Genomic DNA, 20,822 nt, shown 5'->3' with positions numbered 1-20,822 from the left:
GGGTAGAGGGGTGGGTACAGTCCCCACCAAAAACCTCTGAAAACAGAGCAACAAGAGGGAACAACTACTGATCCACATGCAGTGGCTCCTGCTGGACAGTGTGTGTGTATACATCAGAGAATCTTACAGCACAGGAGGCCGCCATTTGACCTATCGTGCCTGTGCTGGCTCCTTTGAAAGCTATGCAATTACTCCCACTCTTCTGCTCTTCCTCCATAGTCCTGCAAATTTCTCCTTTTCAAGTATACAATTCGCTTTTGAAAGTTACTATTGAATCTGCATCCACCGCCCTTTCAGGCAGTGCACTTCAGATCATTAAAAACTCGCTGCATAAAAAGATTTCTCTTCATTTCCCCCCTGGATTTTTTCCAATTATCTTAAATCTGTGTCCTCTGGTTACTGATGCTCCTGCCTGTGGAAAGTTTCTCCCTATTTACTCTATCAAAACCCCTCGTAATTTTGATTACCTCTATTAAATCTCCCTTGAACCTTCTCTGCTCTAAGGAGAACAATCCCAGATTCTCTGGTCTCTCCACATAATTGAAGTCCCTCACTTCTGGTATCATTCTGGTCAATCCCCTTTGCACCCTCTCCAGGACAGGAGTGGGCTCGATGTGATTGTGTCCCAAGCATAAATATCCTATCTGGCACTCTATGTCCAGACTCGTACAAAGAAAGGTCACTTGGCTGAGACGCACGAGGGCGTCTGGCACCTGGGGGGTGGGGGATAGGGAATGATCCAGTGTGTTTTACCCTCTAGTCATGCTGTCTTCTCCTTGCTCTCTTCAGTGTGTTCCAGCTTTGTCACCGGAAGTACAAGTCTTTCGTCTTTTCAGCAGACAATGTGGATGAAATGAGGAAGTAAGTAGCTGCTCATTTATAGGTCTCGCCTCAAAGTGTACATAGGATATTGACTCAAGATTCTGAAACAGCCGCAGTGGTGTTCCTGCAAATTCCTAATACGTAACATACAGTATAAAAGAAACGACATTGAATAGACTGTTTGATTAATAACTGTTCTCCAGTTCCCTCTCCTGGAAAGTGATGTAAAGCAGCCTGGGGTTTTTGCCCTTGATGCGAGGCTGTCTGGATGTTTTGCCACTTAACGTGAGACTGGAGCTGGCTTCTCTCTGCTCTGTATCCTGGGAGACGATCCCTCCTGTTGGTGCTAACGCACCGTATTTCGGGGATGGCACATCCCTCGCTGTCCTTGTTGCTCAGTGCAGTGCGCGGTGTCTCTGGTTCTGACTCTCTTCTTGTTCTGTAGGTGGATTAACAGCCTCATCAGTGCCATCCAAAAATACAAAACCGAGAAACCCTCTGAAAACAAAGAGGAAGGTAAGAAGTCGGGGCGGAACAACTTCCGGAGAGCTCCTGCTCCAACTCTGAATAAACAGAATTATAGTGTGTGTGGCATTGAATGCCGCAGGAACCAGGGCCAGGCACCAGCTGCACACCCTTCACTTACGCACTCAGATACTGCTCCATCTGAGAAGCAAGTACCCATTGGAAAAGGCAACCTAATTGAATTTATAACTGATAACGTGCTGGGGTTCACCGCTGAGTGTGTGCTGTAAACAGAGTAATGAGGAAACAGTTCAATTACAAATATTCAAATTGCGGCTTAACAGATTGTAACCTATAAACAGTGGCATTGCGAGTCTGTCCTGAATGCAGTGTGAGCTCCCCTCGTGTCTCAGGGAATACCAGCACTGCTCCGTTTGGTACTGAAACACAGAGCACAAGGTCCCACATTCCATTTTTAGTCTGTGCAGAGTTCGTGGATCTCAAAATGGGTGCTGCAATTAGCCTCAGAGCCTTTGTATTAGGGGTGGGGGGGGGGGGGGGCGGTGCGGGAGAAAGGCCAGCACTTCCACTCCTGTCCAGTGATCCCTGCTGGAAAGTCCAGTGGCTGTCAGTGGAGGAGAGGGTTGTGATTGGCTGTGAAGCCTCCATCCACAGATGTGAAGACTGCCTGTGGACTGTACCTAGCGAGAATCAGCACCTTTAGCAGAGAAGGAAATTGCATTGGGAAGTAACAAAGAATATTGAAAGAACTTGCATTTATATAGTACCGCTGGACAATGTTCCCGTTCAAAACACCGCCCCTGAGCGGTTTTTCGCATTGAAAAGCCAGTGATCCTGTTGCGCAGGAGGTCCAGAAAGCTGCGCGGGGAATAGCCGTTGGACATTCCAAAGCGTTTTACAACCAATGGATTACTGTTGAAGGGCCATCACTGTTATACAGTATAGGCAAATGCTGCAGCCAATTTGCACATAACTTTGATTTATATAGCGCCTTTAACATAGTAAAACGTTCCAAAGTCCCATAAACAGATAATCTGCTTTTTGGTGGTGTTAGGTGACGGGTTGGCCAGGGTAACAATAGTGCCATGGGATTTTAATATTCATTTGGGGGCAGACGGGGCCTCCGCTTAATTTCTCATCTGAAAGATGACACCTCCAACAGTGCAGCACTCCCTCAGCACTGCACTGGAGTGTCAACTTAGATTAAGTGCTCAAGTCTCTGGAGAGCGACTTGAACCCATGACTTTCTAATCCAGAGGTGAGAGTGCTACCACTGGGCCAAGCTGAAACTGGAGATCCTTTCTAGATGTGCTTAATCAAACAGTATAACATCACACAGCAGATGCAGATCGTGTCCTCAAAATCAAGAACATTGCATTTCATTTAATTCATAGGGGGAAAAATTCAGTTGTATGCACCTCCCGTTAGCGCCTTAAGAGGGCGCTAATTGGGGCGCAAAGCAACTAGCGCCCGGGCGCGGCGATGTTTGCGCCGCTCGCAAAATTAACCAGACATTTTGCGGTGGCGCTAAACACTACCGCCACGATCTCCTGCGCCGGCAGATCGTGACGTCAGTCGAATGCGCAACGCCCCGTTAGCGCCCCGGACCGGATATTGAGTGGCACCCCCTGCCTTACTGCCTGCCGCTAGCAACGACAGGTTGAGGGGAGCGTTTTGCAGTCAGAAAGGGACTGGGGGAGTGCTATTTAAAGGCGACCGCTTCCTGCCTTTTTTTGTCTGACATTTTTGCACCACGCATTCTGAGAGAGAGACTTCTGGAGAGATTCAACGCTGTGTGAAGGAGTTTTGGGTACTGAGCAGCACTTTGTAGGTTCTTTTTGATTTGCCCTTCCTTGCTTCGCCAGTGCTCTGAGGTAGCGCCTCGCTCTTCGGCCTTTGCGCCTTAAGACAGGTGTGAAGCGCCTGATTTAGCGCTCCAATCACCTGCAGGGGCGATAAAAGCCAAGTTTGCCATCGGAGGCGATAATTAGCGCCAGGCGCTAAACTTTGCGCCCGGCCAATAATGGCGCCCCAAACGGGGCAATACTGAATTTTTCCCCCATAGGATATAAATTTGTTTTTGTACTGTTCTCTTCCCCTTCTCTCCTGAAGATACTGACTCTTGTGGGATACAGGTTCCACATGCATTGGACACTCTCCAGTACCTCACTCAAGTGGCCATTCTTCATATGTGAGCCAAAACAGTGAGCGTGGGAGCCTATTGGATTGGGGAGGGCATCACAGCGCAGCCAAATCCTGTCCTTGCCCAACCAGTGCCCCAGCTGGGATCGGGTAATTCAGCACCTACCTGGTCTATCTGGTCACCTACTCATTGATATACTCCCTAAGCCATCGAGGCTGGTTGACCATTTTTGAATCGATCTTTTATTTTAGGTAGGTTTGCATCAGCTTAATGTCCCCAAATGTATTTTCTTTGCTGTAATACATATTCCTGCCACTGGAGGGGGATGTAAATCCATCCATGTTGTTGAGTGCAGCTGTACCTTGCGTCCCAAGCTTTTGTTTAAAAAGTGACATAATGCTGTTCTGTGTTTGACTTTGCTTCTGTTAAAACCGAATACTGTCCCACTGCAGACTGCTGGAGTGAGACGGAGACCGAAGAATGTGACGATTCTCCAGAAATGCCTTGTGCTCCCCGATCTAAATCCTACCTCGTAAGTACTGTCAGAGTTAGAATGAAAAGAGAACAGGCAAAATAAAAACCAATCAACAGGCTTTTAGTAAAAACTGGGAGAGGGAGAGGGCCAGGGCTTGTATCAACTGATGCAGTAACCTGGCAGTGATTTTAAAGGGTGCTGGGGAGGAGAGCTGGTGTGGGGGCCAGCAATGCCTTTAGGGAACACCTGGTGTAAGTGTGAAATCCAATATAATCCACTCTCTGCGGTATGAAATTCAGCTTCATACTGATCTGGTCCATCAGTACATAGAAACATAGAAACTAGGAGCAGGAGTAGGCCATTTGGCCCTTCGAGCCTGCTCCGCCATTCAACGAGATCATGGCTGATCATCCAAACCCTAGCACCCGGTCCCTACACCGACAGCCATCCCACCCAAGCCCTATCCCCGTAACCCCACGTATTTAATCCCCCCTAACACTAAGGGCCAATTTTTTTTTTATCATGGCCAATCAACCTAACCCGCACATCTTTGGACTGTGGGAGGAAACCGGAGCACCCGGAGGAAACCCACGCAAACACGGGGAGAATCATGGTTTTCTCCCCCTTTTCTCCCTCCCCCCAGTTTCCCCCTCCTCTCCTGAAGGGGCTTATTCCTTTCTGGGGTACTGTTCTGCGGGTGCCAAGACCTCATTCGTGTAATCAATCTTCATGTGTGAGCATAGACAGTCAGTGTTGAGAGGATATTCAACCACGGGCCTAATATCCTGTCCTTGCCTGATGTCTGCACATGGGGAAATCCCAACATTAGTCACTGGATACCAGTGAGGAAAAGGAACCCTGGCTGACTGCCCACCCAATGCTTTGTGGATAATTATTAGAGGGTGCTGTGGTAAGAAGGATTTATTACCGAGTCCCTTCCATGCTAGCCAGGGCTGTGTGTTCCTTAACTTCATTCCTGTTAGTGGATCAGTATGGTGATTGTGATAATTAGCTATGGGATATCGGGAGATGCATATACACTAATAATGTTACAATCGTAAACGTGCAAATAATTGTGAAACAGCATGGAGTTCACTGGCCTTGAGTGGGGGAAGCGCCATGCTAGGCCCTGGGGTGGGCCGTGCACTGGGGCTGTAATACACAGTGCCCTCAAGGCTCCTGTAATCTAATTAAAGGGGCTTTGAATGGTTTAATGTACTGGGAGTCTCCTGTGGCATTGCTCGTGGATAGTTTGGGGTCTGGAGCATGGTTGTCATAATTGGCTGCTAACCTGGGCTGTCCCTTTTTAAGGACCCTGCTCTGGAGGGGGAGGGGGAGGGAGTAGGGGAGGGGAGGGAGTAGGGGAGGAAAGGGAGGGTGGAAGGAAGGAATTGATTGATGGGAAATGGAAAATGCTTAATTCATCAGCAATGACATTTCTCCAGGAGTGTTTAGCCAGAACAGTAGTGAATCTGTGATCTGTTAGTCCAGTGTGAACCTTGCCTGTTTGTTTGCAGCAGGCACAGGGGAGCAGTGACCTTTCACCCATCGAACGATTCAGACATTCGTCGGGTAACTATGGACAAGTTGTACATGGCGGAGACACCGGCCGCCTTAGCAGGCCTTCCAGCCCCAGTAAGGAGGGGAAGTCGATTCCAGGTAAGAGCAATCAGACAAATCCTCAAACAGCTGCTGAAAATAAGAGTCCGTCCCTCATGGAAATCTCACTTTTCAAGATAATCTCCAGAAGAGTTCATTAACACTGCGTACCCCAGGGTCCATGCCACTGCCCCCTGTACTCCACGGTCAGTGCCACTGTCCCATTCTCTCCCTCCACCCCCACCCCCGTACCCCAGGGTCCGTGCCGCTGCCCCATTCTCTCCCTTCACCCCCACCCCGGCCCCCGTACCCCAGGGTCCGTGGTGCTGCCCCCCCACCCCCCAGGGTCCGTGCCACTGTCCCATTCTCTCCCTTCACCCCCACCCCGGCCTCCATACCCCAGGGTCCGTGCTGCTGCCCCCCCACCCCCCAGGGACAGTGCCACTGTCCCGTTCTCTCCCTCCACCCCCACCCCCATACCCCAGGGCCCGTGCCACTGCCCCCCCACCCCCCAGGGACAGTGCCACTGTCCCGTTCTCTCCCTCCACCCCCACCCCGGCCTCCGTACCCCAGGGTCCGTGCCACTGCCTTCAGTCCCCCCCTACTCTAGGGAAATTATTGCTGATGGATTAAGCATTTTCCATTTCCCATCAGTCAATTCCTTCCTTCCTCCTTTCTTGCTCTCCGTACCCCAGGGTCAGTGCCACTGCTCCCGTATCCCAATTGACAACACCAGCCTCTAGCCAAGCTGTTCCAGTACAGTTACAACACCGGCATCTATCCAACAAAGTGTCGAATTATGTCCTCTCCACAAAAAGTAGGAGAAAACCAATCCAGCCAATTACCGCCTCATCAGCCCAATCTCAATCATCAGCAGAGTGATGGAAGATAACGTTAACAATGCTATCGAGCAACACTTACTCACCAATAATCTGCTCATTAATGCTCAGTTTGGGTTCTGCCAGGCCACTCGGCTCCAGACCTCATTATAGCCTTGGTCCAAGTATGGATAAAAGAGCTGAATTCTAGAGGTGAGGTGAGTGACTGTCCTTGACATCAAGGCAGCAGTTGACCAAGTGTGGCATCAAGGAGCCCTAGTGAAGTTAAATGTTGATCAGGGGAAAACTCTCCACTGGCTGGAGTCATACTTAGCATAAAGTAAGATGGTTGTGGTTGTTGGAGATCAATCATCTCAGCTCCAAGACATCGCTGCAGGAGTTTCTCGGGGCAGTGTCCTAGGTCCAACCATCTTTAGCTGCTTCGTCAATGACCTTCCCTCCATCATAAGGTCAGAAGTGGGGATGTTCGCTGATGATTGCAATTCCTCAGATAATGAAGCAGTCCATGCCTGCATGCAGTAGGACCTGGACAACATCCAGGCTTGGGCTGATACATGGCAAGTAACATTTGCGCCACACAAGTGCCAGACAATGACCATCTCTAACAAGAGTCTAACCACCTCCTCTTGACATTCAACGGCACTACCATCGTCTAATCCCCCACCATCAACATCCTGGGGGGGGGCGGTCATCATTGACCAGAAACTTAACTGGACCAGCCACATAAATACTGTGGCTACAAGAGCAGGTCAAAGGCTGGATATTCTGTGGTGAGTGACTCACCTCCCGACTCCCCAAAGCCTTTCCACCATCTACAAGGCACAAGTCAGGAGTGTGATGGAATACTTTCCATTTGCCTGGATGAGTGCAGCTCCAACAACACTCAAGAAGCTCGACACAATCCAGGACAAAGCAGCCCGCTTTTTCGGCAACCCATCCACCACTTTAAACATTCACTCCCTCCACCATCGGCGCAACGTGGCTGCAGTGTGTACCATCTACAAGATGCATGGCAGCAACTTACCAAGGCTTCTTTGACAGCACCTCCCAAACCCGTAATCCCTACCACCTAGAAGGACAAGGGCAGCAGGCACATGGGAACACCACCACCTCAAAGTTACTGTCCAAGTCACACATTTTCTTGACTTGGAAATATATCGCTGTTCCTTCATAGTCGCCGGGTCAAAATCCTGGAACTCCCTCCCGAACAGCACTATGGGAGTACCTTCACTGCACGGACTGCAGCAGTTGAAGAAGGGGCTCACCACCACCTTCTCAAGGGTAATTAGGGATGGGCAATAAATGCTAGCCTTGTCAGCGATGCCCACATCCCGTGAATGAATAAATTAAAGAAAAAACATCCTGCACCATTGTCCAGATCAGTGGGATTGCCCTCACTTGGTTCCATTGTTATCTATCCAATCATAGCCAGAGCATCTCAGCAGTAGCTTTTCTTCCTTCCCTTTACTGTTGCCTCTGGTATCCTCCTAAAGATCTATCATTGGCCCCCTCCTCTTCTTACCTACATTGTGCTCTGGCTGAGGAGGGGATTGCATTGAGCTGTTATTATCCTTCCCCCATTGTTGAATAGTCTCCTGACAATCATTGTCTAGACTTGCATATGGGGAATGGACTCTTGGGTGAGGCACTTGAGTGGTCACCACCCATTGAAATGCACTCCAATATTAGTCAGCAAAAAAAAAAGAGGGGATTTGGGAAAGGTGGGGCAATGTGTGCGTGTGTGTGTTTCAGTGACGCCTTCCACTGGATGTATATCCTTCAGTCAAATATCCTGCATGATACATTGAAGTTAGATTTCCTCTGGTAACGACTGGTATAAACCTTGTTGGTATCAAATGTATTCGTGTACAAGTTTCATGCAGTTGTTAATTATTTTAAATATATGGGTTATTGATTGCATCAAAATAAGGCACAGGAGTTTTACGTGAATAAGCTAGCCAATTGTTACGGACCAATTTAAACCCCCTTAGTTTTAACTGGCCAAATATAGCCTAAGGAAGGCATGGGCCATGAGCTCACTGATGTTTCTGTCCTACTCTTTCAGAACCCGGTCAGAGTTCTAATGATGAGCTGGAGACGTTAATAAAAGTCTTGCAGCAGGAAGGCGTGTCACTGATCGGTAAGGAGCAATCCTTTCGAAAAGATTATCATCAGTCGTTCATCAGACGAAACAAGAATCCAATCATCAACGAAAAAGCGCACAAACTGAGAGCGCTGCAGAGCACACTAAAGGCATGTGGTTCAATTAGTACCATTGTGCGATTTGTCTGCATTGTGTGATTTTGAACAGTTTGTTTCTGTAGTCACTGACCCTCATTATTTGAACTTTTTTAGGCCAAGATGATAGATTTGCAATCTATTAATAAGATCCTGGATGATCCCAATTTAACAGCGGAGAAGTTCCGAATTTGGAAAGAAGAAAACCAGGAGCTCCTTGCAGACATCCGGAAGGTTCATCAGCTTGCAAATGAAGACTGGGAAGAGAAAGCTGAGCTTCAGTCAGCTCCTGAACCAGGAACTTCATTTCTGACTGAAATGGGACTTGGGGCCACAGAGAATCCTCTATCTTGGTTTGATATGGGGCAGATATCAGCAGAAAGCTCAGCCTCCACATTAGATTTAGAGCTGGAGAGAAGAGGAGTCTGGTCTAATAGTGCCTCTGTGCAATTGGGAATCGGAGAATACGACTGTGGGGAAGGGCTGAATTCACAATAGGACTCGGGCACAGATGGGACACGGGGCTGTCCCGAATCATCCAGCAGTTCCAGATCTGAGCCATGGCAGCCCTGAGGACAAATCAGTGCAATGAGAAAAGAGCCACTGAATGAACCCCAAAGTATGAGTTGGAGCTTGGAGCTGGGCACTGTTTATTCAGAAGACATTGTCCCTAGTGAACGAATTTGTCAATCTCCAGGACTCTTTCCACGGCAAATAGTTTCAGTGCTTTACATTTAAAAGAAATATAACCTGGTTTTAAAAATAATTCTTCCAACAAAATTAATCAAACTGGATAGTAAGGAAAAAGCAGCAGTATATTGGAGTTATGCCGTTATGTAGAATTTCTATAAAGAATTCAAGCATTTTAAATGTTTACAATGGTATAATATGATACCAGACATGTTAACAAAATCAATCGGTTAACCCTGGAATGTAATCCAAAAAGCACACAAGTACAAAAAGATCCATCACCATGGAGATTTGACAGACATCTTTTTCCCTTTTTACAATGTGGACTATTCACTGTATGTGTGTGCTGTACGGTAGTGCCCTGAACAAAAGACTAGGAGCACACACTGGCCTCGTGTGGTCACAGTTGTACACTTAGTTTCAGAGCGAGAGATGTAACTGTTCAATTGCAGTGGAACAGTGTACAGTCTCTTGAACTTTACTCTCTTCATTTTACTCCATCCCACACACTCTCTGCATCAAGACTCATCGTACCATCTCCTACCCAAACTCATTCTTTCCCAGGACCTCAAAGTTGTTGAACGCTTCCTCTCACTCAGTCTTCCCTTTCTCCTACAATCTACAGGCTTATAAAACCCAAGCTTGGCGTCATTTACCTCATCTCGTCTCCTACTGTCTTCAACCAGGATGGTATCATGCATGGTGGGCTCTAGGCTTCACCTGGGTTTCTCAATAACCTGATCAATATTTACCTGGCGTGGGTGATCCATTTGTGTGCAATGGCAGTTAAATACTTTCTTGTGCAGCTTGCCAGTGTAGTAATCCTGAATCAGATGACTGCTTGTGTTTATAGGTTTGAACACGTGCTGATGTTTTCAATCAAGTGGCATTCACCCGAGTTCTGTACATCTCTGTTGCTGAAGAATCTACCAAAGAACATGAGAGCTGGCTTGGGACTGCGAACTCTCTTGTTTGCCAGTCTTCCCTGAACACGTGAATCTTGTTGGATTATTTCCCTTTTGTGAATGTAATGTTGCTGCTAGCTTTAGATCATGTAGAAACAGTCAGCTGAGAAAACAGAGAGTGGATTAGATATTCCCAAACCTGTTGCAAACCCACAAAGGATTTGGCTTTAGGAAAATTACTTTGGGTTTCACAATTGGTGTGTGAGTGATGGTGTGCGTGTGAGTGATTGATTGATTGTGGGTGTGTGTAGGAGGCAGTAACCATCCCTTGCAGGTAAGCAGCTTTTCATGTCCCTGTGTAACCAGAAGCAAAAGTCCTTTGCACAAGTCCTCCTTCCTACAATCTTCAGGCATTCAAAGCTCAAGGTTTTCTTCTGTTCCCCGCCCAAGGCAGTGATTCCCTCACCAGGGTACACTTCCACAGGAAGTAGTCACCTTCTGATACCTCGCCAAAATGGCCAATGTTCACTTGTGTGTCTGGAGTGCCAGTAGGCTATCTGACTGCGGAGAATATCGTAATCAAGCCTGATTGTACATTCACCTGGGAACCACGTGTGCAGTTCCAGTACAGACTGCTGGATTGTGATTAGGAGCAGAAACCCTGGCTGATTTTCCTCTCTTAATGCAGGGTGCTGAGGCCAACTGTAGCATCCTTAAAGCTATAGCAACTGAGACCAGCTAACAGCTCAGGACAGGGATGGAAAAGAGGTCCTTTCTGAGCTGTATGGCTCCGAGATGGAGACTTACCTCTGAGCTATGTGGAAGCTGCATCTTTTCTCCTACTTTTTTCAACCTTGGTGACCTCTGCACCTTGGTTTCTCCGTGTAAAAAAAAATGTGGCTCGTTTAATCCCAATAAATACAACAGTGAATCACAAAATAAATAGAAATGTTTATTTTGAGTTTTGAGTATATAAAGGATTATTTATAACCATTAGTAATAACTGCCTATATATAGCGTTACTTGGGTAACCGCTTGGAGCGTTACAAGGGAAGCAGTGGACACCGAACAGGAAGTGAAGAAGTTCAGAGTGGGAGTGACTGAAGGCACTATCCAATATGTAGGTTCTAGGCAAACATTTGAAGACAGAAACTGAGGGGTAGCAAGCCATTGTAGTTTTGGTGGAAAAATCAAGAGAGTGAAAGAATGATGTGATGGAAACAGTAGTCCAGGAGCAGAGGGGGTGGGTGGAACATGTATCCGAAGATGATGATTCAGGTAGGGTGGAACGATGTTATGCAGGAATTTGGAAACAAGGACTGATTGATTCAGGCACAGTGCAGTTTGGTGAGGATTGGGTGGGAGTGCGAGGGACTTTGTGTGGGAGAGTATACGGGCCACAGAGTTGGGGTTAGCTGGGGTTTGTAAAGAGTGGTGGTATGAAAGTGGTGAGAGTACAGAGAAATCAATCCTCGCAGTGATGAGGCATGGATTAGGGTTTCAGGTGATGTGGGGTTAAGTAAGCAATGTGCAGGAGGTAGAAGATAGTCTTGGTGATGGACTGGAGCTGGAGTAAAAAGCTCAGTGTCAGGTCACACAAGACACTGAAGTTCTGCACCACTGGATTCCACCCAAGAAGGCATCCAGGGAGACTGATGGAGAGGAAGAATGTGGGGCTCAAAAAGAGAGCTTTGGTTTTGTTGACGTGAACTTCTGTACAGTACCGCTAAAAGATGCTGGGGAGATTCATTTGGCTCAGTGACTCCCACAGTTGTCAGAAAATATTAACCTCTGCAGTACTTTGCCTCCATTCAGTAGGGATCATTTCGAACCTTCAAATTTTCATGAAGCTTTATGCTGAAAATATTCTGTTATAGTGACATTGCTGTTTAATTCTCCAATTTTTCATTCTCTTTCCCTCCCTCATCCATAAGGGAACAGCGCACACAGGTTCATGGGCAGCAGTGCTGGCCTCTTGCTGCTTCACCACGTGCACGAGGGTCAGCCTGGACTGTTGAGTGTTGGTGGGCTATCCATGGTTGGAGGAGGGATCATAGCCAGGCTTGATCCTCTCCTGCTACATGTGAACTTTCATCAGGGATCTTGGGTGTCTCCTCTCCACAGCAAATTAATCAAAGTGTTACAGTAGCATTCCATTCATCAGTGAATCAAAACTCATTTTCTCTCTGAAATTGTAATTATTCCACAGTATCAATTCTAAACTGTTACTTTGTTTTAAGTACTTGTTCTTTCATTCAAACAAATTTGATTTGCTTTAAAGTGACCATTATACCCAAATGAAAAAGGATTTGGAGGGTAGTGGAGGCTAGTGACTGGCTGACTCCTCACTCCAACAGCCACAGATACACTGCACAGGGTATAGTGGTATAATGGTCATGGTATCCAGAGCTTGAGCGATCAAAACCTTAACATGACAAATTGTGAAATTGCCCTCAATAAATCTGGCAGCCAAACGAGTTCAGGGAAGGGATCTTGCCTTTTCCAGCCCAGATGCCCACACTGCAGGTTGATTCTTAATGCCCTCTGAAGTGGCCCAGCAAGCCATCTTTTCAGGACAATTAGGTATGGACAATAAATGCAGCATCACCCATATCACTAACAAGCTTCTAAAACACTTTTCACTTTATGTGGGTGATTGATATTGGAAAATACAATTTCAAATGATGGAGTGTTTATTTTACATTCTTTTAATAAACCCAAATATTACAAACTCGTGCTTGTTTCTAGTTCTCAGGTGGTTAAGGGGGCTGAGCTTTCTGTTTCGGTAGATTGAGCACTGAAGTGTGTAATACAGTAAATACATAAGCTGGACTCATTCCATTCACATACATCAGACTGTCAAGTGTGCACCAGTAGCACACAGTCAGCGTGAGCCGAGGGCAGCTAGTTACCTTCAGTTCCACCAGACTGACTCAGGGGATTCAGAGCGATATTAGTTTCAGATTCCCATGGCCAGTATCCGGCCTCCTTCTGATCCAGGTGTGCCGTAATTCTTTAAGGAAGTGTGTATCCTTTCCTCTGAAAGAGGCTGCATAAATTGCATCTTTCAGCAATCTTGCCTTTTAAAAAAAAATGTAAGTGGTGCCTGATAACTCATCATTCCAGCCCCTTTCCTCATGGATGAGCAAATGGCGTGGCCTGCTGAATAAAGAGTACCACCCTCGCCAAACAGGGAAGGCAGGGGATAGCTGTGGCTCAATGGGTAGCACTCTCGCCTCGGAGTCAGAAGGTCATGCACTGAGCACGTAATCTAGGCTGATACTCCCAGTGAAGTACTATGAGAGTGCTGCACTGTCGTAGGTACCATCTTTCAGATGAGACATTAAGCCAAGACCCTGTCTGCCCCCTCTGATGGACATAAAAGATCCCATAGCTACTTCGAAGAAGAGCAGGGGCGTTGTCCCCAGTGTCCTGGCCAATATTTATCCCTCACCCAACATTATTAAATAAACAGATTATCTGGTTATCATCACATTGCTGTTTGTGGTACCTCACTGTGTGCAAATTGACTAATAGTGTTTAAAAATTTGGGAAACCACAGCCAGATTTTTTACATAATAATGAAAATATTCACCATTTCAATTAAAGGTTCAGCTGCTGCAAGTGGCAGCAACCACTCAGTTACCCAGCGAATGTGCCCAGGTACCATTGGTGGATTGAGAACAGCTGCACTAGGTAAAAGAGCTGGTAGATTATGACAACAGCCAGCTGTATCAGCAAAATCTGTAGTCTATCTTCCACATTCTCACCCAATAATGTCACTCCCATTGTGGTCAATGTCTGGATCTTGGCTCTAGAATGCAATGTTCCCCTAGCAAGTTTCCAAGTTTTTTAATTATTCTTAAAACCACCAGCAGTAATCAAGGGAAATGGGAGATTGGGAGAAGGGGAAGTGCAAAGAGACCTGGGTGTTCTTGTGCACCAGTCGCTGAAGGTAAGCATGCAGGTGCAGCAGGCGGTTAAGAAGGCAAATGGTATGTTGGCCTTCATAGCAAGAGGGTTCGAGTACAGGAACAAGGATGTCTTGCTACAGTTGTACAGGGCCTTGGTGAGACCGCACCTTGAGTATTGTGTGCAGTTTTGGTCGCCTTACCTGAGGAAGGACGTTCTTGCCATGGAAGGAGTGCAGCGAAGATTTACCAGGCTGATACCTGGGATGGCAGGAATGACATATGAGGAGAGATTGTGTCGATTGGGCTTATACTCACTGGAGTATAGAAGATTGAGAGGGGATCTCATCGAAACCTATAAAATTCTGTCAGGCCTGGACAGACTAGATGCAGGAAGGATGTTTATGATGGCCGGGGAGTCCAGAACCAGGGGTCATAGTCTAAGGATAAGGGGTAAGCCATTTAGGACTGAAATGAGGAGGAATTTCTTCACCCAGAGTGGAGGCCAGTTCATTAAATATATTCAAGAAAGAGTTGGATATATTTCTTAAGGGTAAAGGGATCAAGGGATATGGGGAGAAGGCAGGGACAGGGTACTGAATTTGGATGATCAGCCATGATCTCATTGAATGGCGGAGCAGGCTCGAAGGGCCTACTCCTGCTCCTATCTTCTATGTTTCTATGTTCCATCTTGCTGCAACAGTCCACATCCTAACAAAGGTGAAACAGTCAACGAAACATGTGCTTAAAACAAACAGGAGTGATCATATAAATTAAATGTTGCGATTGATTTTTAAGTAGTTTTTCAACCTAGCGTCCTGTGTGCCTTATGCAGTCCTCATGAAAACACCTGAAGCTCCAGGAGTACATCGCCAAAATCTTTGATTTTAGACAGGATGTTTGCTCCAGATCCAGGAAATCAATGGAAGACTTCCTGAGTTCCTCTCTTCAAAAAAAAGTGAGGCAATGTTGTCTGTTGCCGTCTATACAGTTTGAAGTTGTCTTCAATGTTTTAGATAGTACTGGAAGGGAGAGTCTCAGAGTATTCCAGACATTTCTGTGGTGTTTCTTTTTGCAGATGATGTGTTGTTGACAGGACATGCCTGGGGATCTTGAAAGTCTGCAGGTAGGGTGGGTCAGAGGTTGGGTATTCTGTGGAGAGTGGCTCCCCTCCTGATACACTAAACCCACTTCCAATTACAAAGCACAAGCCAGGAATGAAAAGAACTTACATTTATATACTGCCTTTCACATCAGGACGTCCCAAAGCACTTTACAGCCAATTGAGTGCTTTTGAAGGATATTCACTGTTGTATTGTAGCGAAGTGTGATGGAATACTCTCCACTTGCCTGGATGGGTGCAGCTGCAGCAACACTCAAGAAGCTCGACACCATCCAGGACAAATCAGTCCGCTTGATCAGCAACTCACTTACTAGGCTAAATATTCACCCCATCCACCACCAGCGTACCGTGGCTGCAGTGTGTACCATCTACAGGATGCACTGCAGCAACTTGCCAAAGCTTCTTTGGCAGCACCTCCCAAACCCGTGACCTCCACCACCTAGGACAAAGGCAACAGGTCCATGGTAATACCATCACCTCCAAGTCACACACCAACCCAACTTGGACATATATCAGCCGTTCCTTCATTGTCACTGGGTCAAAATCCTGGAACTCCCTCCCTAACAGCACTATGGGAGTACCTTCACCACACGGACTGCAGCAGATCAAGAAGGCAGTTCACCACCACTTTCTCAAGGGCAACTAGGGATGGGCAATAAATGCAGGCCTTGCCAGTGACACCCTCATCCTGAGAATGAATTTGTCGAGGTAATTTGCAACCAACACAAAGATTTAAAATCTGAATTGTGTGAATTTCTTCTCACCCTTTACAATTCTGTGATTTTAACTGGAATAATCAGCTTTCTTTCTACATCTATCTATATCTATAAAAAGACCTCGTCTGTCTGTCTGTCTGTCAGTCTGTCTGTCCGTTCTCTATACGTTCGAAAGTTAGAGAGCGTACCTACACGCGCGTCACATCAAAAGAAAGCTTACGATTACGGACCGGTCATAGGCGTATTTACTTTTCCGTCAGACAAAAATCGTTCAAAATTCCGCTCATTAAATGGGAAATGTTCCGCTCATTTGCATTGAGTGACGTGAAGGTTGACCAATCGTGCGGTCGAGCGGCCTGACAGTTGACCAATCGCTGAGTCACGGGGGCGGGTTCATTGCGTGTGCAGGCGGGCCATCCTACAGTTGAGTGTTGAGTGACTTGACGATTGACCAATCCTACAGTTCAGTGACCTGACGGTTGACCAATCGGTGCGTGTGTGGGCGGGCCTTATCGTTCTGAACCGAGGTGAGTGGCCGCCATCTTGATTCTTCACGATTTTTCCCCCCACACTTTCTGTGTGTTAGGGAACCAAGGAAAATAGCAATTTATTTGAGTTTTAAATTGTATTTAGCAACAGTAGGAAATGAAGTGATCCCCTGCCCTTCGCCCGGAGGCTCGCCTACTTTGACGGCCATTTCGAGCGGCTGTGCCGGCGCCGGGCGCGGCCTAGCAGCCCGGGAAGCCTGGGCCTTGAGTTGCGGGCCGTGCCGGGAGCCGCCGCGCACAAATCTTCCCCGCGGCGTAAACAGCCCCGTCCCAGAGCCCGACCCAAAGCCACCAGGTCACCGGCTGCGGCGGGCCGTGCCGGGAGCTGCCACGCACAAAACTTCCCCACGGCGTAAACAGCCCCGCCCCAGAGCCCGACCCAAAGCCACCGGCCGCGGCGGGCCGTGCCGGGAGCTGCCGCGCACAAAACCTCCCCGCGGCGTCAACAGCCCCGCCCCAGAGCCCGACCCAAAGCCACCAGGTTACCGGCTGCGGCGGGCCGTGCCGGGAGCTGCCACGCACAAAACCTCCCCGCGGCGTCAACAGCCCCGCCCCAGAGCCCGACCCAAAGCCATCAGGTGAGTGGCCGCGGCGGCCCAGTCTCTCTCACTCCCAATCTCTCTCTCACGCTCCCAATCTCTCTCTCTCTCACGCTCCCAATCTCTCACGCTCCCAATCTCTCTCACGCTCCCAATCTCTCTCTCTCACGCTCCCAATCTCTCTCTCTCTCACGCTCCCGATCTCTCTCTCTCTCACGCTCCCGATCTCTCTCTCTCTCTCTCACGCTCCCGATCTCTCTCTCTCTCTCTCTCACGCTCCCGATCTCTCTCTCTCTCACGCTCCCGATCTCTCTCACGCTCCCGATCTCTCTCTCTCTCTCTCTCACGCTCCCGATCTCTCTCTCTCTCACGCTCCCGATCTCTCTCTCTCACGCTCCCGATCTCTCTCTCTCTCTCTCTCACTCCCTCTCTCTCTCACACTCCCGAGATCTCTCTCTCTCTCTCTCTCACACTCCCGATCTCTCTCTCTCTCTCTCTCACACTCCCGATCTCTCTCACGCTCCCGATCTCTCTCTCACGCTCCCGATCTCTCTCTCTCACGCTCCCGATCTCTCTCTCTCTCTCACGCTCCCGATCTCTCTCTCTCACGCTCCCGATCTCTCTCTCTCTCACGCTCCCGATCTCTCTCACGCTCCCGATCTCTCTCTCTCACGCTCCCGATCTCTCTCTCACGCTCCCGATCTCTCTCTCACGCTCCCGATCTCTCTCTCTCTCTCACACTCCCTCTCTCTCTCTCACACTCCCGAGATATCTCTCTCTCTCTCTCTCTCTCACACTCCCGATCTCTCTCTCTCACACTCCCGATCTCTCTCTCACGCTCCCGATCTCTCTCTCTCTCCCGATCTCTCTCTCTCTCTCACGCTCCCGATCTCTCTCACGCTCCCGATCTCTCTCTCTCACGCTCCTGATCTCTCTCTCTCTCTCTCTCTCTCACGCTCCCGATCTCTCTCTCTCTCTCTCACGCTCCCGATCTCTCTCTCTCTCTCACGCTCCCGATCTCTCTCTCTCTCTCTCTCACGCTCCCGATCTCTCTCTCTCTCTCTCTCACGCTCCCGATCTCTCTCTCTCTCTCACGCTCCCGATCTCTCTCTCTCTCACGCTCCCGATCTCTCTCTCTCTCTCTCTCTCACGCTCCTGATCTCTCTCTCTCTCTCACGCTCCCGATCTCTCTCTCTCTCACGCTCCCGATCTCTCTCTCTCTCACGCTCCCGATCTCTCTCTCTCTCTCTCACGCTCCCGATCTCTCTCTCTCTCTCTCTCACGCTCCCGATCTCTCTCTCTCTCACGCTCCCGATCTCTCTCTCTCTCACACGCTCCCGATCTCTCTCTCACGCTCCCGATCTCTCTCTCACGCTCCCGATCTCTCTCTCTCTCACGCTCCCGATCTCTCTCTCTCTCACGCTCCCGATCTCTCTCTCTCTCACGCTCCCGATCTCTCTCTCTCTCTCACGCTCCCGATCTCTATCTCTCACGCTCCCGATCTCTCTCTCTCTCTCTCTCTCACGCTCCCGATCTCTCTCTCTCTCTCTCACGCTCCCGATCTCTCTCTCTCTCACGCTCCCGATCTCTCTCTCTCTCTCTCTCACGCTCCCGATCTCTCTCTCATGCTCCCGATCTCTCTCTCACGCTCCCGATCTCTCTCTCTCTCATGCTCCCGATCTCTCTCTCTCACGCTCCCGATCTCTCTCTCTCTCTCTCTCTCTCACGCTCCCGATCTCTCTCTCACGCTCCCGATCTCTCTCTCTCTCACGCTCCCGATCTCTCTCACGCTCCCGATCTCTCTCTCTCTCTCTCTCTCACGCTCCCGATCTCTCTCTCTCTCACGCTCCCGATCTCTCTCTCTCTCTCACGCTCCCGATCTCTCTCTCTCACGCTCCCGATCTCTCTCTCTCTCTCTCTCTCTCACACTCCCTCTCTCTCTCTCACACTCCCGAGATCTCTCTCTCTCACACTCCCGATCTCTCTCTCTCTCTCACACTCCCGATCTCTCTCTCACGCTCCCGATCTCTCTCTCTCCCGATCTCTCTCTCTCTCACGCTCCCGATCTCTCTCTCTCGCTCTCTCTCTCACGCTCCCGATCTCTCTCTCTCTCACGCTCCCGATCTCTCTCTCTCTCACGCTCCCGATCTCTCTCCCTCTCCCGATCTCTCTCTCTCTCTCACGCTCCCGATCTCTCTCTCTCTCTCTCTCTCTCTCACGCTCCCGATCTCTCTCTCTCTCACGCTCCCGATCTCTCTCACGCTCCCGATCTCTCTCTCTCACGCTCCCGATCTCTCTCTCTCTCTCTCACGCTCCCGATCTCTCTCTCACGCTCCCGATCTCTCTCTCTCTCTCACACTCCCTCTCTCTCTCTCACACTCCCGAGATATCTCTCTCTCTCTCTCTCTCTCACACTCCCGATCTCTCTCTCTCACACTCCCGATCTCTCTCTCACGCTCCCGATCTCTCTCTCTCTCCCGATCTCTCTCTCTCTCTCACGCTCCCGATCTCTCTCACGCTCCCGATCTCTCTCTCTCACGCTCCTGATCTCTCTCTCTCTCTCTCTCTCTCACGCTCCCGATCTCTCTCTCTCTCTCTCTCACGCTCCCGATCTCTCTCTCTCTCTCACGCTCCCGATCTCTCTCTCTCTCTCTCTCTCACGCTCCCGATCTCTCTCTCTCTCTCTCTCACGCTCCCGATCTCTCTCTCTCTCTCACGCTCCCGATCTCTCTCTCTCTCACGCTCCCGATCTCTCTCTCTCTCTCACGCTCCTGATCTCTCTCTCTCTCACGCTCCCGATCTCTCTCTCTCTCACGCTCCCGATCTCTCTCTCTCTCACGCTCCCGATCTCTCTCTCTCACGCTCCCGATCTCTCTCTCTCTCTCTCTCACGCTCCCGATCTCTCTCTCTCTCACGCTCCCGATCTCTCTCTCTCTCACACGCTCCCGATCTCTCTCTCACGCTCCCGATCTCTCTCTCACGCTCCCGATCTCTCTCTCTCTCACGCTCCCGATCTCTCTCTCTCTCACGCTCCCGATCTCTCTCTCTCTCACGCTCCCGATCTCTCTCTCTCTCTCACGCTCCCGATCTCTATCTCTCACGCTCCCGATCTCTCTCTCTCTCTCTCTCTCACGCTCCCGATCTCTCTCTCTCTCTCTCACGCTCCCGATCTCTCTCTCTCTCACGCTCCCGATCTCTCTCTCTCTCTCTCTCACGCTCCCGATCTCTCTCTCTCTCTCATGCTCCCGATCTCTCTCTCACGCTCCCGATCTCTCTCTCTCTCATGCTCCCGATCTCTCTCTCTCACGCTCCCGATCTCTCTCTCTCTCTCTCTCTCTCACGCTCCCGATCTCTCTCTCACGCTCCCGATCTCTCTCTCTCTCACGCTCCCGATCTCTCTCACGCTCCCGATCTCTCTCTCTCTCTCTCTCTCACGCTCCCGATCTCTCTCTCTCTCACGCTCCCGATCTCTCTCTCTCTCTCACGCTCCCGATCTCTCTCTCTCACGCTCCCGATCTCTCTCTCTCTCTCTCTCTCTCTCTCACACTCCCTCTCTCTCTCTCACACTCCCGAGATCTCTCTCTCTCACACTCCCGATCTCTCTCTCTCTCTCACACTCCCGATCTCTCTCTCACGCTCCCGATCTCTCTCTCTCTCTCCCGATCTCTCTCTCTCTCACGCTCCCGATCTCTCTCTCTCGCTCTCTCTCTCACGCTCCCGATCTCTCTCTCTCTCACGCTCCCGATCTCTCTCTCTCTCACGCTCCCGATCTCTCTCCCTCTCCCGAT

At 49.2% G+C, this 20,822-nt stretch overlaps 1 protein-coding gene across 1 annotated transcript in view; it reads left to right on the top strand.

Moving 5' to 3' along the window:
• Nucleotides 1-12,928, top strand: part of LOC147103276 (connector enhancer of kinase suppressor of ras 1-like) — a 99,035-nt gene extending 86,107 nt beyond the window's left edge. The window contains exons 16-21 of the mRNA XM_085962739.1: nt 790-861; nt 1,268-1,338; nt 3,904-3,983; nt 5,444-5,585; nt 8,430-8,617; nt 8,720-12,928. Of these exons, the coding sequence (XP_085818865.1) occupies nt 790-861; nt 1,268-1,338; nt 3,904-3,983; nt 5,444-5,585; nt 8,430-8,617; nt 8,720-9,100 (934 nt within the window). The 3' untranslated portion in view covers nt 9,101-12,928. The remainder of the gene's footprint in view (nt 1-789; nt 862-1,267; nt 1,339-3,903; nt 3,984-5,443; nt 5,586-8,429; nt 8,618-8,719) is intronic.
• The last annotated feature ends 7,894 nt before the right edge of the window (nt 12,929-20,822 follow it).

The sequence above is a fragment of the Somniosus microcephalus genome, chromosome 20 (assembly GCF_052327205.1).
Source record: "Somniosus microcephalus isolate GS21.2 chromosome 20, FLI_Smic_1.0, whole genome shotgun sequence".
Taxonomy (NCBI): Eukaryota; Metazoa; Chordata; class Chondrichthyes; order Squaliformes; family Somniosidae; genus Somniosus; species Somniosus microcephalus.
The sequence above is the reverse complement of the archived record's forward strand: the minus strand, read 5'-3'. Positions and strand labels throughout refer to the sequence as shown.